At 47.0% G+C, this 19,471-nt stretch overlaps 3 protein-coding genes across 3 annotated transcripts, besides 4 other annotated features; all 3 read right to left on the bottom strand.

Moving 5' to 3' along the window:
* Positions 1–19,471: part of a sequence feature (sequence corresponds to BAC RPCI93-26C7) that runs on past both edges of the window.
* On the bottom strand, positions 823–2,373 carry Tb927.5.4560 (guanine deaminase, putative; the record flags this gene model as incomplete). Its single annotated transcript, XM_840033.1, has 1 exon — positions 823–2,373. One exon carries the CDS (start codon positions 2,371–2,373, stop codon positions 823–825), a length of 1,551 nt encoding a protein of 516 aa, XP_845126.1.
* On the bottom strand, positions 4,648–8,379 carry Tb927.5.4550 (receptor-type adenylate cyclase GRESAG 4, putative; the record flags this gene model as incomplete). Its single annotated transcript, XM_840032.1, has 1 exon — positions 4,648–8,379. The coding sequence occupies one exon, from the start codon at positions 8,377–8,379 to the stop codon at positions 4,648–4,650; it is 3,732 nt and encodes a 1,243-aa protein (XP_845125.1).
* Positions 8,529–8,548: a microsatellite.
* Tb927.5.4540 (receptor-type adenylate cyclase GRESAG 4, putative) lies at positions 11,183–14,914 on the bottom strand (the record flags this gene model as incomplete). Its single annotated transcript, XM_840031.1, has 1 exon — positions 11,183–14,914. One exon carries the CDS (start codon positions 14,912–14,914, stop codon positions 11,183–11,185), a length of 3,732 nt encoding a protein of 1,243 aa, XP_845124.1.
* Positions 15,064–15,083: a microsatellite.
* Positions 16,411–16,431: a sequence feature (AT_rich).

Below are 19,471 nucleotides of genomic sequence, written 5' to 3'. Positions count from 1 at the left end.
TCAACACACGATTCCACGCAGGGAAATGAACACAACAGTCCATTAGAATCTTCAAACAACGGAATACCGCTGACGCCTACCAACAGGCATTGCAACATTTATAGCAATAACTGGAGGAAAAAAAACGGCGGGGAATGTGATTAAGTGCTTCAGATGTGTTAAGGTAGCGGTGAGAGCATATTTATTTGAGCTAACGCCGAATACTTTAAAAAAGGTTCAAGTGATTTGCATTGTTTATGTGCAGTTATTTTAGGAACTGGAACATGGACCACGATGACTCTCTAGCACCAACTATTAAAGGAGCCTGTGAGCGGCAGAAAGTAAAGAAACATGATGGCGGTGGAACGTCAAATAAAGCGAGTGAGTTTGCTTCGCTCTCCTTCTCTCCAATTTAATGTTACGAAAGAAAAAAAAGAAAAATGCTGAAAACCCACACGTGGCCAGGCCTAACATGTAAATCCACTTCAAATGCTGACATCCAATCCCTCAGTCGTTGGTCCCTTAAAGCCCACACGACAAAAGTTTAGTGGAAAAAAGTAGCTGTAATATTAAAAAAAAAACTAACATTATTTTCCCCAAGTCACTCCGGCACATACACTCCCATATTCTTTTTTTTCCTGTGCATTGTCACCATTGAGTGGCAGGAACAGTAATCAAACCACTTGCTGACGATGTTCCTCCGCCAATATTCCTCAAACGAACGAACACATCAAAAAAGAAAAAAAAGAAATCAGCCAGTACATACGCGACACCGGATTTGATTATTCAAATAAGTAACTGGTCTCGCATTAAAAAAAAAAGGAGCTAAATGCAACAGAGTTCCTAAAGTTCTACCCTCCCGTGGACCAAGCGGCCGGCCACATATGTCTGAACAACGTTTGCTGCGGACGCACCGTAGACAATTTTGTCAAAGATGTCACGGGGTCCGTCAAGACCTTGAAAGATGTGCACACCGCCAGTGGGAACGGAAACATCCACAACAACTGCATCAAAGTGAAATCCAGCGGCGAGCCGACCAACTTTAAGATCCAAAGCCTCACCTCCACGTGTTGTCGCCAACCAAAAGGCCTCCACAGAATTGATGCGGCATGAAGTTGAATCTCGTGACTCTGCAGCTGAACCGCCAACACGCGGGTTTTCCCCCTTTTTTCCGTTTGAGTCTTCCGCTTTGCTTTGCTCCGGATTGGCATGACGCCGGCCACCACGTTCCTCCTTTGAAGTTGTTGGGTCGACGCCACTCTCAAGTGCACGAGCGGCCATTAAGGCATCACGGGCGGCATCCCAAATTGCAGGTGAAGGTCCCCCGGAGATATCCGTCCCGAGACCGACGCGCAGCCCGAAGTCCAAAGCACGACGCAGCGGGAAAACGGCACCTGAAAAATAAAAGTTCGAAAGCGGACAGTGCGCCACCGCGGAACCACGAGAACACAAAAGTTTCATATCCGCATCTGAGAGGAAATTTCCGTGAGCGAGGACCGTGCGCCGCGTCAGCAGGCCGGCATCATCCAGAGCGAAGGCGTCTGGTTTACCACAGCGCTCCAACACGTGGTGATGCTCCCAGTCGCTCTCCGACACGTGTGACTGCACGTGGCAGCCGTACTTGGCGACCAGACGACCAAGACCCTGAAGCGCCTCATCGCTGCTTGTTGGAATAAATCTCGGGACTACAGCAGGGAGCACAAGAGGACTGCTATTGTCATTGCCGGGAAGCTTGCGGACAGCCTGAATAAAAATTTCGGAGCGTTCAATAGATTCCTGGGGGCTTGCATCCCGGTAATAAGCTGGGCACTGCGATGCCAAATCCATTGCAACGCGGCCAACGACGGCGCGCTGACCTTTCTCGAGGCATACGCGTGCCAGCAAAAGACTTGCATCCACGTGGATTGTAGCGAAGTACACAGCCGTCGTAGTTCCGTGTGCCAATAATGTTGAAACAAGGGAGTTGTATGATGTGGCTGCAAAGTCGAGGTCGGCGTACTTCGCCTCGAGTGGAAAAGTATACTCATGCAGCCATATTTCGAGCGGCCGATCAAGCGCCTTTCCAAGCTGGGGCCACTGCGGTGCATGCACATGGAGATCAATAAGACCTGGAAGAAGATATTGGTGGTCTTTCAGCACTGTGAGTGCTCCGGACCTCCGGGCTTCCTTAAGCGTTTGCTCGTATGTTTCATTGTCGCTTTTCCCTCCACAACCACTTCCACCGCCGCCGCTCACACCGCTTTCATTTTTTATGTCATTGGGTTGGAGGACAGCGGTAATACAGCCGTCAGCACCAACGCAGACAAGAGAGCGGGGAGCGAAAATTAAGGTGTCACGCGCAGGGGCCTCAATGAGAGTCCCAAGGAAATAACGCACAGGCACGGCGGTTTCCATTGTTTGCAAATGAACGCGATTAAAAAATAAAAATAAAGCGGCGTAAAACGACCCCTAAGCCGTTAAATGCGTCGTTACCACTGTTCTTAGCACAGTGTAGTTGAGAAAACACCAATGATAATGATAATGGTAATGAGTACAATAATTCCGGAAGGAATTGTATTTGGGGTTGCTATGTGCTTTTTAAAGTCATGAAAAGTAAGGAAGAAGGCACTTTTACCGTTGCGAAAAATGAACAGAGTTATTTTTTTCTTCGAATTAAAAGCACAGCAGCCAGTTGGTTGCCTTCGCGGGCGCAAGAGTGCACCGTTTCCGATGAATACATGTGTAAACTGTACAGCGGTACACAGGAGAGAAGAAAAGGTAGAAAAAACTGCAAGCTCCACCCTAAATATTATCGGCCCAAGTGAAATGGTAGGGAGAAAAGCGAGCGCCAGAAAGAAGTATACAAGCACTATTCTACGATATTTAAAAATGCTTTCCATGTTAGTTTAGTAAGAGCTATACCGATGTGCAAATATTGAAAGAAGTGGCATCCGCCATACGGTTCTCCAGCATAGAAAGAGGAAAACATACTTAATCAACACAACACACCATCGAACACTCCGACAAACCATATGAGATCACTGGCACTTGCCTTCCACCTTCATATGGTAAATTGGACAGAAGAAGAATTGACTAAAGCTCCTAAGCTTTCGCTTGTGACATGGGCAAGCGGCAGCAAACAAGTCGCACGGGCAACTGCTTATGCACTGCTGACCACGGATTTGTGAGAGTCGGCAAAAAAAAAAAGAAAGAAGACGCATAATGTTTTTCACAATTCATCCACCAACACAGTACAGTGGGATTAATAAACAAATTCCCTCCATACTTTTAACCTTTCCATGCAGTGCCTGCATTAAAGTGAAGGGAGTGTTCATAGTGGTGACGTCAGCCTGTTTTCTTGATAACCCTCTTCTGTTGTTATTAACACCTAGATACCACAGAAAGAGATAAACTGAGAACCCCAACACATTGGACCAGCGAGACTTAAATTACCAATAACTCACTTTTCTTTTATTTGCCTTACGTACCTCTCCCCACTCCCCCAAAATTCAAAATACTGTAGTAAACAACTTTTTGATCTCATAGAGGAAGAATGCGCACCTAACGTTTTGTTACCTGCCAATAGCAGTGCTGACAGCACCACAACCGCAGCGAATATCAAATAAAATCGCACAACTACAGACCAATGGACGAGAGCTGCCGTGTAGTGGCACCCACCCCCCTGCAAAAATAAAAAAAAGGAGGAGGTAACACACCAGACGCCACAACCGGGATGAAAACAGCAGCGGTTCCTTGTGAGTTCACGCAAGCAGAAGCCAACAAAAGTGACATATGCACACGCAACACGGAGTGTCATCACCCCGATATTTATGCGCCTCACTGGTAATTTATGTGCAGCGGTTCAAGCAGCAACCACACCTCGCTCTCCCCTCTCCTCTGATGGACAGGATCAGTTTACCGTACCTTTGAACCACTAGGGACGTTATGGAGGTACATGCGGCATAGGAAAAAAAAACAACGCTACAACGGCCACGAGCGGCATCGCCCCACTAATAACTGACAACCCCAAAAGAAAGAAAGGAGTAACAGGTGAGGTAAAACAGTCGGATGCAAAAGCAAACACGACGGTGTTGCATGGACACTTGCAAAGGTTCAGTTGGAGATATTGCGTCACAATGCAGTGGGATTACAAACAGGAATCAACAAAGCAGTGATGATAATAACAATAATAATGACAGATCTCGAACACGCATACTATTAGCAACACCTGCTCCAAAAAATAAAAAAATCAAAGGTAGATGAGAAGCGGTGGCGACGGGGGAACGTTAGAGAAAGGAGTTGAACATCTTCCCAGTAAACATGCCACAACGGATAGAGAGGGAAAACGATTACGGAAGAACAGAACCGAAAACCAGCAAATACCCTGACGAGGTTGCTTGCCGCTTCAGCATTCTTCACGAAAAAAAGAAAGGAAGAAGGAACGGGACTAGACACATTTGCTCATTGCCACGTCGAAAATAAAATAGACAGAAAAGAAGTGAATCAGTTAATAAGAAATCAAGAAGAGGCGGGTACATGTCCCTGCCCCCATTTAAGGTATGAGTATACAAATTGTAGATGAAACAACTAGTCAACTATTGCGCATTGCGAATGTAATAAGCTATGTGTATATACACGAAAAGTGGAAAACCAAGTGAGACAAAGAAAACTGCAGTGTGCATTATTTCGCTAAGCTTCAGGGCTCTGGGTTGCCTCTGCCTCAAATTCCCGAAGCCGGTTCGACATTATAATCACAGACGCACTTCTCAGCGTACTGACGGTACGCTCACCACCGCTGTTTGCACAGAGGTCAACGACACGACCGACCTTGACTGAAATCCGACGAATCACATCTTCACAAAAGCCCTCGTCCCATGTTAGCTGTGCGGTCCTGGGAAGCGTGACACGCCACCGTTCGCACAAAGGCACCAGCAGTTTCTGTCGCTGTGCTGCAGTGAAAGTGCCTAGCACAGCCTGCAGGCAACTTGCAATCATCTGCGTTGTTCCATTCATCCCGCTACGGAGAGAACTCGAGTCTCCAGTGGAGGTACTCATTCTATCTTCAAAGTCGTCGCCAAACTCGCGGTCAAGGCGAAGAGCAGCGAAGGTACGGCCGGGCACCGCGTTCAACTGGTATACTTCCATAGGTTGGGGCGCACCAGCAAGTGGTATGCGGCCAAGGGAGACCACATCGAACTGTTCACGCTCTGCTGTGCTCAGTGCAAAGTACGTTGCTTGCGTCAGTACTACCTGGCCACCGTTCGCAACGCTCTCCGTCCGCGCGGCCATGTCTGTCACCTTCCCGTAGTAGTCGTAGCCCTTCGTCACTTCATCTTGTCGGATTTCGCACAGTCCGGTGTGTATCCCGATACGTACGCGTAGACCTTTCCAGAGAGACCGGTACACTTCGGGGTCGAGGCGCGCGGACGGCGGTTTGTATTCATTGTCGTCATCTGCACGCTGCTGCTCAAACTCACGATAGGACTCGTCGAAGGCACTGGTTCCCCAGTCTGCAGACAAAAACCGTTGCTGCAGGCCTTGGGCAAGACTCGATGCGGCAAATGCACTCTTGCACGCGATCATGAATGAGTCCCCAACCGTCTTCACTTCATAACACCTGTAGTGGGTGATCAGCGAGCGAATCAAACGGTGATGCGCGGCCACAGCATCGGGCATCAGCTCGGGATGTGCTGCCCATTGTGCAGTACTGCTTTCTACATCTGTAAAAATTAGCGTCACAGGGTCCGCTGGCTCCTTGGGCGCGCTGTCATTGTCGCGTGCGCTGCGGCGCAGACAAAGAAGCACTAGCAAAAGAGCAACAAGCAACAGTAAAATGAAAAGAACTCCAACGATGACACCGGCAAGTCGGCCGCCTGACAACACCTTCGAATACGGGTCTATGTACACCAAAGACGGCGTTGCGCCCGATGTCAGCGGTGCCACCGAAGCGTTCAGCGCACGGTCCATCGACCACACAGAAAGTCGCCTCGCACCATAATTCTTACCACAGAAGTGGTCGCCGCCCTCCGGCGCATCTTTGGTTGAAGGGCATCGCTCCTCCACGAACGGACCATACCGCATGTCGTCGCTGTTTACGACCGAGAGAGTATATATTGCATTGATTATAGAATCCGGTGTCACTTTGTCCATATGAAAGAGCAGCGTTTGAATGAATCTTCCGGTCGCGAAACCAAGCAGTGACAAAGGTGTCCACCGTGGCGAATCAGGCACTGCCGCGTGAAACTTCTGTACAGTAGCCGAAGTCGAGTTAGCCTCTGCCCAGTGAGGCAGACTCGTTGCAAAAAGAAGCCGACCACCGCTTGAACTGCTCTTGAAAGCTTTGACAAACTCAATGTATAGTAGGGCTACGTCAAAGAACAGGACAGCGACACGAACATCCGGGTTACGATCCAGGTGAGACGCTACCACGGCAACGTCGTCCTTGGACAGGCCTATGACAAGCACATCACCGGTTTCTGGCATCGAACCTTCCAGATCTGTACTGCTATCAGGCCCTACCACTGTTCCCATGTGCCCGCCAAAAGTCATCAACATCAGATAAAGCAATCTTTCAATCGAAACCACATCACCACGGCAGACGACAGCGTGCACTACCGTAGAACCTGACCCGACAAAATATTTTACCAGCGCGAATAGCTGCTGCTCCAGTGTCGGAGATAGGTAAATAACTTTCCTCCCTCTATGAGGTAACCCCGGGAGGAGAGAGATGGGGTCAATGAAAGCAGTAGTTTGTAGGGATAGCATAGCATCATCGGCAACTCCAAACACAGCCGTCACTGCCCTGGTGCCCAATTCTGACTCTAACTCTGAGGATGCTTCAGCCGTTTCTGATGTCAGCATATGTAAGAAAAAACGATCAGTTTGCCCCAGACGGCCATCACCAGTGAGAGGAATGGCGCCATCATATATTTCCTCAGCCGCATTTTGCGCAACCGGATCATCCTGCATGAATACCAATAAACCATTCACAGGGGAATGCAACCGAACCTCGTCGTGGTAACAGAGTGATGAATCGACAACTACCTGTCCATCATGTATCACCTCCAAGACATTATCCCTCCCAGCAACGTTGATGTACACTACGTTTCCTCCCTGATTACAGTTACACACAGCACCGCGCTCACCTGCTGTACCCTCACACTCACCACCAAAGTCACCAAACACAAGCTCATCGACGGCGTACCGACGTTGACTATACAGAGACTTCTTGAAGGTCTCCCTGTCCTTAATCCAGGCACGACTCCTCAGGGCCTGTGACAGCACCTCACCAACGATCCACCCATACACCATAAGCTTCCCATCCACATAATGATGCTCGAAGTCGTCTGCGCCGCTGAAGATAGTTACGCCCGGATTAGCACTCAGGTATGATCTCGCATCGTCCTGAAAACGCCTGATTGCTTGGTATTGTGTGTCCGTCGCCAGCGGATTCGTGCGCGAGAGCACAATCTGCCCGAGATCAAGTGCTGTATTGACTGCCTCAATATCGCTGCTCCAAGAGGCAATCGTCAATTCGAGTACCGAAGAAGCAAGAAAGTAGGCGTCTTGGGTACGACTGTCATTCAGCATCTTTACTACAAATCTTACCACATCTTTTGCTGGTGGAGCAAACATGATCACACCCTGTGGACGGGTCACCACGAACTTGTCCCACACGGCATCAAAATCGGAGTCAGCTGCACCTTTGCCATGCGAGCTTGCCACTGTGAAAACACCACATAACTCGCGTCCCAAATGAGACATTAGTTTTATGGCCACCTCATATTCACTATCCCCAAAGGTGAGACCCTGCAGGTACATGAAGCCGATCCGTAGTAAACGCAGGTGAGTTACAGCAAAACGCATCAATGCAATAAGCTCGACAGTGGGTGACACACGCAGGAAGTAGATGTTGGGACTCCAACCGCGCACAGAGCTTGCCCCAGTGGATGGAGCAAATGCAACCAAATTTTCCTTCTGCAAGAATGAACGAGAGGCAGCCAACTGACCGTCACCCATCGGTCCCACCACAACAAAGAATTCATCCTTGTTATCATTTATTGCCCTCTGCAAGAACCTCGGACCCGGAATTCTATACGATGCAGGGTGGATAACTTCAACATTGATGCCTGGGGCAACGGTCCATTGACGGGCTGCCATTGACGCGTTGAAACCGGCATTCATAGAATCGATTAGTCTCCTCCCAACAAAAGGGTGATACAGAAGTGAGTAAACCTTTACCGTTATATTATCCAAAGCTTCCACCGGCGGCATAACCACCACAAGAAACACCAAAAGTAGCGACAACGATGACATGGTAAGGCGGCAGCGAAACTGGTTGATACACGGCACGGGACTATTCTCCATGCGGACCCGTGAAACATCGCGACCGAAGAGAATCGACTGATGAATGGAAATCATAATTTGGAAACTTTGGCCGGTACTGCTAGTGAAACAGGTAAACTAAACGTCCTACAAAGAACAAAGTAAACAATCCCAAACAAAACGCAGACACCAACTAAAACGAAGAATGCTCAACCAACACACAGTGTACCATAATGAATCAATGCCACACACACACACACACACAAATGTTGCTGCAGGAACTAAAGGAAAATACAGTACTAAGGTTGACAAGGAATCAGACAAAATGCGCAACCGTGTAAACAAAATAACAATGGGAACAATGCCAAAGAGGGCGACATATTCCATATTAGATATTTCCGTACACCGCACAAACTAACATAAAACCAAGCATACGTCCCGCGATATCCCTTTTGAAGAACAAGCATCCACCAAGGGGAAAGGGAAAAGGCTCAACACGAAGTATATTTTGACAAGTGAGGCATTTACTTCCTTGAAATGGTATTCGAGTATTGTATGTAACAAGCTTGAGGCAATGGAACCGAACGTTTTTGTTACTGGTACCCCGCGAATTACAGAGGATCCTATAACCACGCCGTTCTCCGATGCCTCAAACAGAAGCTTAAAGGTTTCAGTGTATTCACGTTCTATCAAGTAACATGCACCCTCTGACATCTACAAAACATGATATGAGAGGATGTGTAGCAGCTCCATCGTTTAAATGAGTTAGTCACTTTCAACTTCTTCTTCGAACCACCTCTCATGATTTCTTAACATAAGTCTCTTATTTTTGCTATCATCCGCCCATTGGGAGCACAAGCACGGTCGATTAAGGGCCAAAATCACTCTTCCCCTTTCCGGAAAGATGAACAAAATAACCTTTCAGAATGTTAAACATTGTTTGCAATAAATTTCCTCATCTCAATCTTTGAAAAGAAAAAACTTCAATATCTCAAAAAGCACAGCCACAAGTAGGAGAAAAACATCTTCTTCCGAACCAGACCAAGTTCTCGTTGCGTCCTCTGCTAAAAATAAAGATTAACGTGAAGCCACAAATACAGTCCAAAGAAAAAAAATAAATTTAACCACCCCCCCAAAAAAAATGTGAAACACATGACAAAGCATCCGGCACACGTTGATTCAGTGGTTCAAAAACAACAACAACAATAATAATAAAGCAGGATGTTATAACATTTGCTTCATTTTTTTTAAACAAAAAAAGACGATATTTCCATGGAAAATGAAAATTATAATTTGAGAAACGAAAAAAAAATGAAATTATAACATTTTATGATAAGATCATTTAGCATTAAGCTGTCTCATCAATCGTAATGAACTCCACTGCACCGCACGGAATTGTGAGAGTCAGCAAAAAAAGGTAAGAACACGCATAATGTTTTTCACAATTCATCCACCAACACAGTACAGTGGGATTAATAAACAAATTCCCTCCATACTTTTAACCTTTCCATGCAGTGCCTGCATTAAAGTGAAGGGAGTGTTCATAGTGGTGACGTCAGCCTGTTTTCTTGATAACCCTCTTCTGTTGTTATTAACACCTAGATACCACAGAAAGAGATAAACTGAGAACCCCAACACATTGGACCAGCGAGACTTAAATTACCAATAACTCACTTTTCTTTTATTTGCCTTACGTACCTCTCCCCACTCCCCCAAAATTCAAAATACTGTAGTAAACAACTTTTTGATCTCATAGAGGAAGAATGCGCACCTAACGTTTTGTTACCTGCCAATAGCAGTGCTGACAGCACCACAACCGCAGCGAATATCAAATAAAATCGCACAACTACAGACCAATGGACGAGAGCTGCCGTGTAGTGGCACCCACCCCCCTGCAAAAATAAAAAAAAGGAGGAGGTAACACACCAGACGCCACAACCGGGATGAAAACAGCAGCGGTTCCTTGTGAGTTCACGCAAGCAGAAGCCAACAAAAGTGACATATGCACACGCAACACGGAGTGTCATCACCCCGATATTTATGCGCCTCACTGGTAATTTATGTGCAGCGGTTCAAGCAGCAACCACACCTCGCTCTCCCCTCTCCTCTGATGGACAGGATCAGTTTACCGTACCTTTGAACCACTAGGGACGTTATGGAGGTACATGCGGCATAGGAAAAAAAAACAACGCTACAACGGCCACGAGCGGCATCGCCCCACTAATAACTGACAACCCCAAAAGAAAGAAAGGAGTAACAGGTGAGGTAAAACAGTCGGATGCAGAAGCAAACACGACGGTGTTGCATGGACACTTGCAAAGGTTCAGTTGGAGATATTGCGTCACAATGCAGTGGGATTACAAACAGGAATCAACAAAGCAGTGATGATAATAACAATAATAATGACAGATCTCGAACACGCATACTATTAGCAACACCTGCTCCAAAAAATAAAAAAATCAAAGGTAGATGAGAAGCGGTGGCGACGGGGGAACGTTAGAGAAAGGAGTTGAACATCTTCCCAGTAAACATGCCACAACGGATAGAGAGGGAAAACGATTACGGAAGAACAGAACCGAAAACCAGCAAATACCCTGACGAGGTTGCTTGCCGCTTCAGCATTCTTCACGAAAAAAAGAAAGGAAGAAGGAACGGGACTAGACACATTTGCTCATTGCCACGTCGAAAATAAAATAGACAGAAAAGAAGTGAATCAGTTAATAAGAAATCAAGAAGAGGCGGGTACATGTCCCTGCCCCCATTTAAGGTATGAGTATACAAATTGTAGATGAAACAACTAGTCAACTATTGCGCATTGCGAATGTAATAAGCTATGTGTATATACACGAAAAGTGGAAAACCAAGTGAGACAAAGAAAACTGCAGTGTGCATTATTTCGCTAAGCTTCAGGGCTCTGGGTTGCCTCTGCCTCAAATTCCCGAAGCCGGTTCGACATTATAATCACAGACGCACTTCTCAGCGTACTGACGGTACGCTCACCACCGCTGTTTGCACAGAGGTCAACGACACGACCGACCTTGACTGAAATCCGACGAATCACATCTTCACAAAAGCCCTCGTCCCATGTTAGCTGTGCGGTCCTGGGAAGCGTGACACGCCACCGTTCGCACAAAGGCACCAGCAGTTTCTGTCGCTGTGCTGCAGTGAAAGTGCCTAGCACAGCCTGCAGGCAACTTGCAATCATCTGCGTTGTTCCATTCATCCCGCTACGGAGAGAACTCGAGTCTCCAGTGGAGGTACTCATTCTATCTTCAAAGTCGTCGCCAAACTCGCGGTCAAGGCGAAGAGCAGCGAAGGTACGGCCGGGCACCGCGTTCAACTGGTATACTTCCATAGGTTGGGGCGCACCAGCAAGTGGTATGCGGCCAAGGGAGACCACATCGAACTGTTCACGCTCTGCTGTGCTCAGTGCAAAGTACGTTGCTTGCGTCAGTACTACCTGGCCACCGTTCGCAACGCTCTCCGTCCGCGCGGCCATGTCTGTCACCTTCCCGTAGTAGTCGTAGCCCTTCGTCACTTCATCTTGTCGGATTTCGCACAGTCCGGTGTGTATCCCGATACGTACGCGTAGACCTTTCCAGAGAGACCGGTACACTTCGGGGTCGAGGCGCGCGGACGGCGGTTTGTATTCATTGTCGTCATCTGCACGCTGCTGCTCAAACTCACGATAGGACTCGTCGAAGGCACTGGTTCCCCAGTCTGCAGACAAAAACCGTTGCTGCAGGCCTTGGGCAAGACTCGATGCGGCAAATGCACTCTTGCACGCGATCATGAATGAGTCCCCAACCGTCTTCACTTCATAACACCTGTAGTGGGTGATTAGCGAGCGAATCAAACGGTGATGCGCGGCCACAGCATCGGGCATCAGCTCGGGATGTGCTGCCCATTGTGCAGTACTGCTTTCTACATCTGTAAAAATTAGCGTCACAGGGTCCGCTGGCTCCTTGGGCGCGCTGTCATTGTCGCGTGCGCTGCGGCGCAGACAAAGAAGCACTAGCAAAAGAGCAACAAGCAACAGTAAAATGAAAAGAACTCCAACGATGACACCGGCAAGTCGGCCGCCTGACAACACCTTCGAATACGGGTCTATGTACACCAAAGACGGCGTTGCGCCCGATGTCAGCGGTGCCACCGAAGCGTTCAGCGCACGGTCCATCGACCACACAGAAAGTCGCCTCGCACCATAATTCTTACCACAGAAGTGGTCGCCGCCCTCCGGCGCATCTTTGGTTGAAGGGCATCGCTCCTCCACGAACGGACCATACCGCATGTCGTCGCTGTTTACGACCGAGAGAGTATATATTGCATTGATTATAGAATCCGGTGTCACTTTGTCCATATGAAAGAGCAGCGTTTGAATGAATCTTCCGGTCGCGAAACCAAGCAGTGACAAAGGTGTCCACCGTGGCGAATCAGGCACTGCCGCGTGAAACTTCTGTACAGTAGCCGAAGTCGAGTTAGCCTCTGCCCAGTGAGGCAGACTCGTTGCAAAAAGAAGCCGACCACCGCTTGAACTGCTCTTGAAAGCTTTGACAAACTCAATGTATAGTAGGGCTACGTCAAAGAACAGGACAGCGACACGAACATCCGGGTTACGATCCAGGTGAGACGCTACCACGGCAACGTCGTCCTTGGACAGGCCTATGACAAGCACATCACCGGTTTCTGGCATCGAACCTTCCAGATCTGTACTGCTATCAGGCCCTACCACTGTTCCCATGTGCCCGCCAAAAGTCATCAACATCAGATAAAGCAATCTTTCAATCGAAACCACATCACCACGGCAGACGACAGCGTGCACTACCGTAGAACCTGACCCGACAAAATATTTTACCAGCGCGAATAGCTGCTGCTCCAGTGTCGGAGATAGGTAAATAACTTTCCTCCCTCTATGAGGTAACCCCGGGAGGAGAGAGATGGGGTCAATGAAAGCAGTAGTTTGTAGGGATAGCATAGCATCATCGGCAACTCCAAACACAGCCGTCACTGCCCTGGTGCCCAATTCTGACTCTAACTCTGAGGATGCTTCAGCCGTTTCTGATGTCAGCATATGTAAGAAAAAACGATCAGTTCGCCCCAGACGGCCATCACCAGTGAGAGGAATGGCGCCATCATATATTTCCTCAGCCGCATTTTGCGCAACCGGATCATCCTGCATGAATACCAATAAACCATTCACAGGGGAATGCAACCGAACCTCGTCGTGGTAACAGAGTGATGAATCGACAACTACCTGTCCATCATGTATCACCTCCAAGACATTATCCCTCCTAGCAACGTTGATGTACACTACGTTTCCTCCCTGATTACAGTTACACACAGCACCGCGCTTACCTGCTGTACCCTCACACTCACCACCAAAGTCACCAAACACAAGCTCATCGACGACGTACCGACGTTGACTATACAGAGACTTCTTGAAGGTCTCCCTGTCCTTAATCCAGGCACGACTCCTCAGGGCCTGTGACAGCACCTCACCAACGATCCACCCATACACCATAAGCTTCCCATCCACATAATGATGCTCGAAGTCGTCTGCGCCGCTGAAGAGAGTTACGCCCGGATTAGCACTCAGGTATGATCTCGCATCGTCCTGAAAACGCCTGATTGCTTGGTATTGTGTGTCCGTCGCCAGCGGATTCGTGCGCGAGAGCACAATCTGCCCGAGATCAAGTGCTGTATTGGCTGCCTCAATATTGCCGCTCCAAGAGGCAATTGTCAATTCGAGTACCGAAGAAGCAAGAAAGTAGGCGTCTTGGGTACGACTGTCATTCAGCATCTTTACTACAAATCTTACCACATCTTTTGCTGGTGGAGCAAACATGATCACACCCTGTGGACGGGTCACCACGAACTTGTCCCACACGGCATCAAAATCGGAGTCAGCTGCACCTTTGCCATGCGAGCTTGCCACTGTGAAAACACCACATAACTCGCGTCCCAAATGAGACATTAGTTTTATGGCCACCTCATATTCACTATCCCCAAAGGTGAGACCCTGCAGGTACATGAAGCCGATCCGTAGTAAACGCAGGTGAGTTACAGCAAAACGCATCAATGCAATAAGCTCGACAGTGGGTGACACACGCAGGAAGTAGATGTTGGGACTCCAACCGCGCACAGAGCTTGCCCCAGTGGATGGAGCAAATGCAACCAAATTTTCCTTCTGCAAGAATGAACGAGAGGCAGCCAACTGACCGTCACCCATCGGTCCCACCACAACAAAGAATTCATCCTTGTTATCATTTATTGCCCTCTGCAAGAACCTCGGACCCGGAATTCTATACGATGCAGGGTGGATAACTTCAACATTGATGCCTGGGGCAACGGTCCATTGACGGGCTGCCATTGACGCGTTGAAACCGGCATTCATAGAATCGATTAGTCTCCTCCCAACAAAAGGGTGATACAGAAGTGAGTAAACCTTTACCGTTATATTATCCAAAGCTTCCACCGGCGGCATAACCACCACAAGAAACACCAAAAGTAGCGACAACGATGACATGGTAAGGCGGCAGCGAAACTGGTTGATACACGGCACGGGACTATTCTCCATGCGGACCCGTGAAACATCGCGACCGAAGAGAATCGACTGATGAATGGAAATCATAATTTGGAAACTTTGGCCGGTACTGCTAGTGAAACAGGTAAACTAAACGTCCTACAAAGAACAAAGTAAACAATCCCAAACAAAACGCAGACACCAACTAAAACGAAGAATGCTCAACCAACACACAGTGTACCATAATGAATCAATGCCACACACACACACACACACAAATGTTGCTGCAGGAACTAAAGGAAAATACAGTACTAAGGTTGACAAGGAATCAGACAAAATGCGCAACCGCGTAAACAAAATAACAATGGGAACAATGCCAAAGAGGGCGACATATTCCATATTAGATATTTCCGTACACCGCACAAACTAACATAAAACCAAGCATACGTCCCGCGATATCCCTTTTGAAGAACAAGCATCCACCAAGGGGAAAGGGAAAAGGTTCAACACGAAGTATATTTTGACAAGTGAGGCATTTACTTCCTTGAAATGGTATTCGAGTATTGTATGTAACAAGCTTGAGGCAATGGAACCGAACGTTTTTGTTACTGGTACCCCGCGAATTACAGAGGATCCTATAACCACGCCGTTCTCCGATGCCTCAAACAGAAGCTTAAAGGTTTCAGTGTATTCACGTTCTATCAAGTAACATGCACCCTCTGACATCTACAAAACATGATATGAGAGGATGTGTAGCAGCTCCATCGTTTAAATGAGTTAGTCACTTTCAACTTCTTCTTCGAACCACCTCTCATGATTTCTTAACATAAGTCTCTTATTTTTGCTATCATCCGCCCATTGGGAGCACAAGCACGGTCGATTAAGGGCCAAAATCACTCTTCCCCTTTCCGGAAAGATGAACAAAATAACCTTTCAGAATGTTAAACATTGTTTGCAATAAATTTCCTCATCTCAATCTTTGAAAAGAAAAAACTTCAATATCTCAAAAAGCACAGCCACAAGTAGGAGAAAAACATCTTCTTCCGAACCAGACCAAGTTCTCGTTGCGTCCTCTGCTAAAAATAAAGATTGACGTGAAGCCACAAATACAGTCCAAAGAAAAATAAATAAATTTAACCACCCAAGAAATACGTTGAGTGGAAATTAGTCATAAATACTCTTTTTATACCCACTACACTACCAAATCAAGAGTGGATGGTACAGCCACTGAAGGGTACGGCACACACAGGTTTTTCCCTCAATTTGGTGTTAATAATGTTTTTTTCCGTGTAATCACTCATAAAATGGCTTGAAGGGGTGCTTCACCTGCAATCACACCACAATAATAAAATTGAACTATCAGTAAATGTGAAGAATAATGTGACCATCAGCAGAGGCACAAAGGTGTACTTTTCGTTTTCAGCTGCTTTCTAATGGGTTTTGTATTTTAATGCGTATTTTCTCACTTGGCTTTGAACTGTGCTGCTAAAGAGGAAAAGGTAGCTTCGTTCCTCCACGAACGAAATAGAGAACATGTGAAAAAGCATGCCTAACATGCAGATGATTCGAAGCAGCAAAGTACATCCTCAAAAGTATGTTACTTCATATATATATATTTATATATTGAAGGACCGTGAACGAACAGCTGCGTCGGATAATTGAACAGACAAAAACGATAACTGCAGGAAGGAAATGGAAGAATTGACAAAACAGGGCTGCTCCAGAATGCAACAGAACCAACTCTAACAGTGAGGCATTAACTATCCTCTCTTCCAAAATTCACGGGTAGTCCCACACAAAAAAAAATCACTAACGACTTGTTTCTCGTCAAAATGGGACCTGTTGTCTGGTCTACAAGCACTGGGCTCTTAAATGCAACTAGGGGTAAAGAAGTGGGTGTGAGGTACAGACTGCAATAGCATCGTCGTTTAATTGGCCGAACAAATACCTAACAAAAATGAAAGGTAGTATTTGTTAGAGCCAAAAATACAACCTACATATCATCAACAAAACCCCACACTTCACTTGGATCAATGCGAACTTTCTGACGACGCAACGCTCCCACGAACGAAGTTTTAGAAACCTGTGAACCTGACACCGCAGAAAGCCACAACACACAAAACAAATTCCACACACATATTTGCGTATCGTTTTGATAGCTTGGAGTGGATTCAATCAGTAATGAAGTATGTGCGGTAAGGGAGTAATTGTTCTTCGGAATGTTGTCAAAAAATCGTGATCTAAGAAAAATTAAGGGTCACACTACAAACAACAAACTCGTCAGAAACCACCATTATTATATAACACAACATAAAAAAAAATAAACACCACACGGGTGTGCATGCAACGCGTAGCGGAGATAATGCGGACGGCAAAAAATATATAATTCAAGGGATATGTGTCACTCACACGCCCTTTCCCACACCAACGAGGTTGCAAACATCAAACAAAGGCCGAAACGCCGTCTAGCAGCCAACACTCCACCACCACATTACGCCTTAGAATTTCTGTGGTGGACAATCGCATCGGCCGGATGCTGCTTTAACGTAATTAACCACCTAATGTGTGGTTTCAGAATGCCAGAAACCTCACACACCCACAGAAACTCCAAAGGGAATATGTAAATACACTTCAAACATCCGTCTACAACTATTCAACTTGGAATCACCAGTTCTACCAACAAAGGAAAAGGTGAGTGAAAGAACTAACACTATTGAAGAGCCTTTTCGAAGGCCGATATTCTCTTTCCAACATACTGTATGCCCATTTACCTGAAGTTTTTCTTAAAGTCGCTACACAAAATGCTTCGCTCTCCCCATACACACCCACACACTAAAACCTAATAGTTTATACGAAAAACGAATTTTTATTTTTACGGAATGCAATTAAGTAGTATTGGAACTTTGAAAGAAACGATTTGTTGTGAACTCCAAAGGCTCTTACCTCACTTTTCATGTACCATTAATCTAAAAATATCCCGTAACATGGAGAGGGAGATCATATAGAGGTTTAGCAAGCCCCCCCCTGCATTTGTCACAAAAACGTTCCAATACCAACAGGTACATCCAGCATGAGGATGTGCGTACGAACTCCGTACCATCAGGTGGTATGATTACACAGGTAACATAGCCACAGCACAGATGACACCGCTCATTGAACACAGATAGCGGTAATGAGACAGAGAGAGCTTTAAGTTGAACATCATCCACTGTTGTTTGGGGAAATCAGCTTCACGACGCTTCGGTTTGGTAGAAGGATTGTGAAATCGCGCGTGTTAACAAACCCATATCCTCCCTGATACAAGATATCTTCGTTGCCCCCAATACGGTCCAGTGAGCTTCTTATATTACTATTTGAAGGTCCAGTAGGGAATCTTGGCATCCATCGCCAGCGGCCACACGAGCGATACAATCGAGTGATTATCTTATCGAGGACATTCATAATTTTAAAAACGGGCATATCTCATATTGCGTAACGCATGACCGCACTATCTCAGCACCGAGGCAGAAACGCGGGGTATGGCTTTCGTGTTGACCAGATGGAGGGACAACATGCTATTCGTTTCTACACTGTGTTGCTGGACGAAGCCCATTGGGCTACAAACGTTCTGAACAGCCGCATCGGACCTGTAGGTACAAGGATCCTCCACCTTTTACTGCAGAGAAAACAACTTTGGAACAGACAGTTTCCGGAAACTCCTCCAAGTAAAGTGCGACAACAAATTCATCCGCAGCAATCTCACCCAAATCGCAATGCTCGAGTAGGTAATATTACCTGAATTAGTACATATATTTTTTTGTTTAGCACAAATCCCTTGCACACATCAGTAAGACACAGCACACACACCTCATCTCACTATCTCGTCTGCTGTAACTTCGAGGCGTGCCTAAGCAATTAACAGCCCGATCACGAAGACCATCCCAGTCCACTCTTTGCTACCGAACAATAGAGAGTTGTCGAGTAAAGCGGAGATGCGACCCCTAGACAGCAACCGATGGTTCGAGGCGAAACCTGAATGATGAACACGTAACACATACAAGCATATACAAACATGTTACGACAACTAAAACATGGAATACAGCGCCCGAACGCGAAGTTACAGCTTGTTCCCCTGACGCGGGAATATGACAGTCAGTTCCATCTGTTACCATACCTGAAACGGCAAATACACGAGCAGAAGCACTGACAGCAGAGTCACTTTATGTTTCGACAATAAACGCCCACTCGCTGAGTCGTCGACAACAATCAACAGAATAGACTTCCGAAGCAGCGACACCCCACCGTAAGGCGTAGCATTATCCACCTCTCACCGCATGAAAGGACAAAGTAACAAGCAATGCAATAGCGGCACACGACCTGCGACGGCCGAGTAACCACTGCGTCTCCTTAGACGTGGTTAAGAAGGGGCCCTTGCCCCCACCGAGACAATGCGGGCGGCTCCTCCCAGACGGTACCGCTCTAACCGACAGGGGGCCCAGAGGTTCGCGTCACCATAGCCACGCGGGGCCTCCGATGAACTATGCAAATACCTACACCGCAAAACCCCGACTCCAACCAGTCACTCACAGCCGGAGAACAAGAAAGTGCTGCGCGCACCCCCCGAAAACTCCAAGCCGACCCAACCACGCGCCCCTCCACTTCACCGTAACAGCACAGCTGGAGGCA

The sequence above is a fragment of the Trypanosoma brucei genome, chromosome 5, assembly GCF_000002445.2.
Source record: "Trypanosoma brucei brucei TREU927 chromosome 5, complete sequence".
NCBI lineage: Eukaryota > Euglenozoa > Kinetoplastea > Trypanosomatida > Trypanosomatidae > Trypanosoma > Trypanosoma brucei.
Note: the sequence above shows the minus strand (reverse complement) of the source record. Positions and strands in the feature narration are given on the sequence as shown.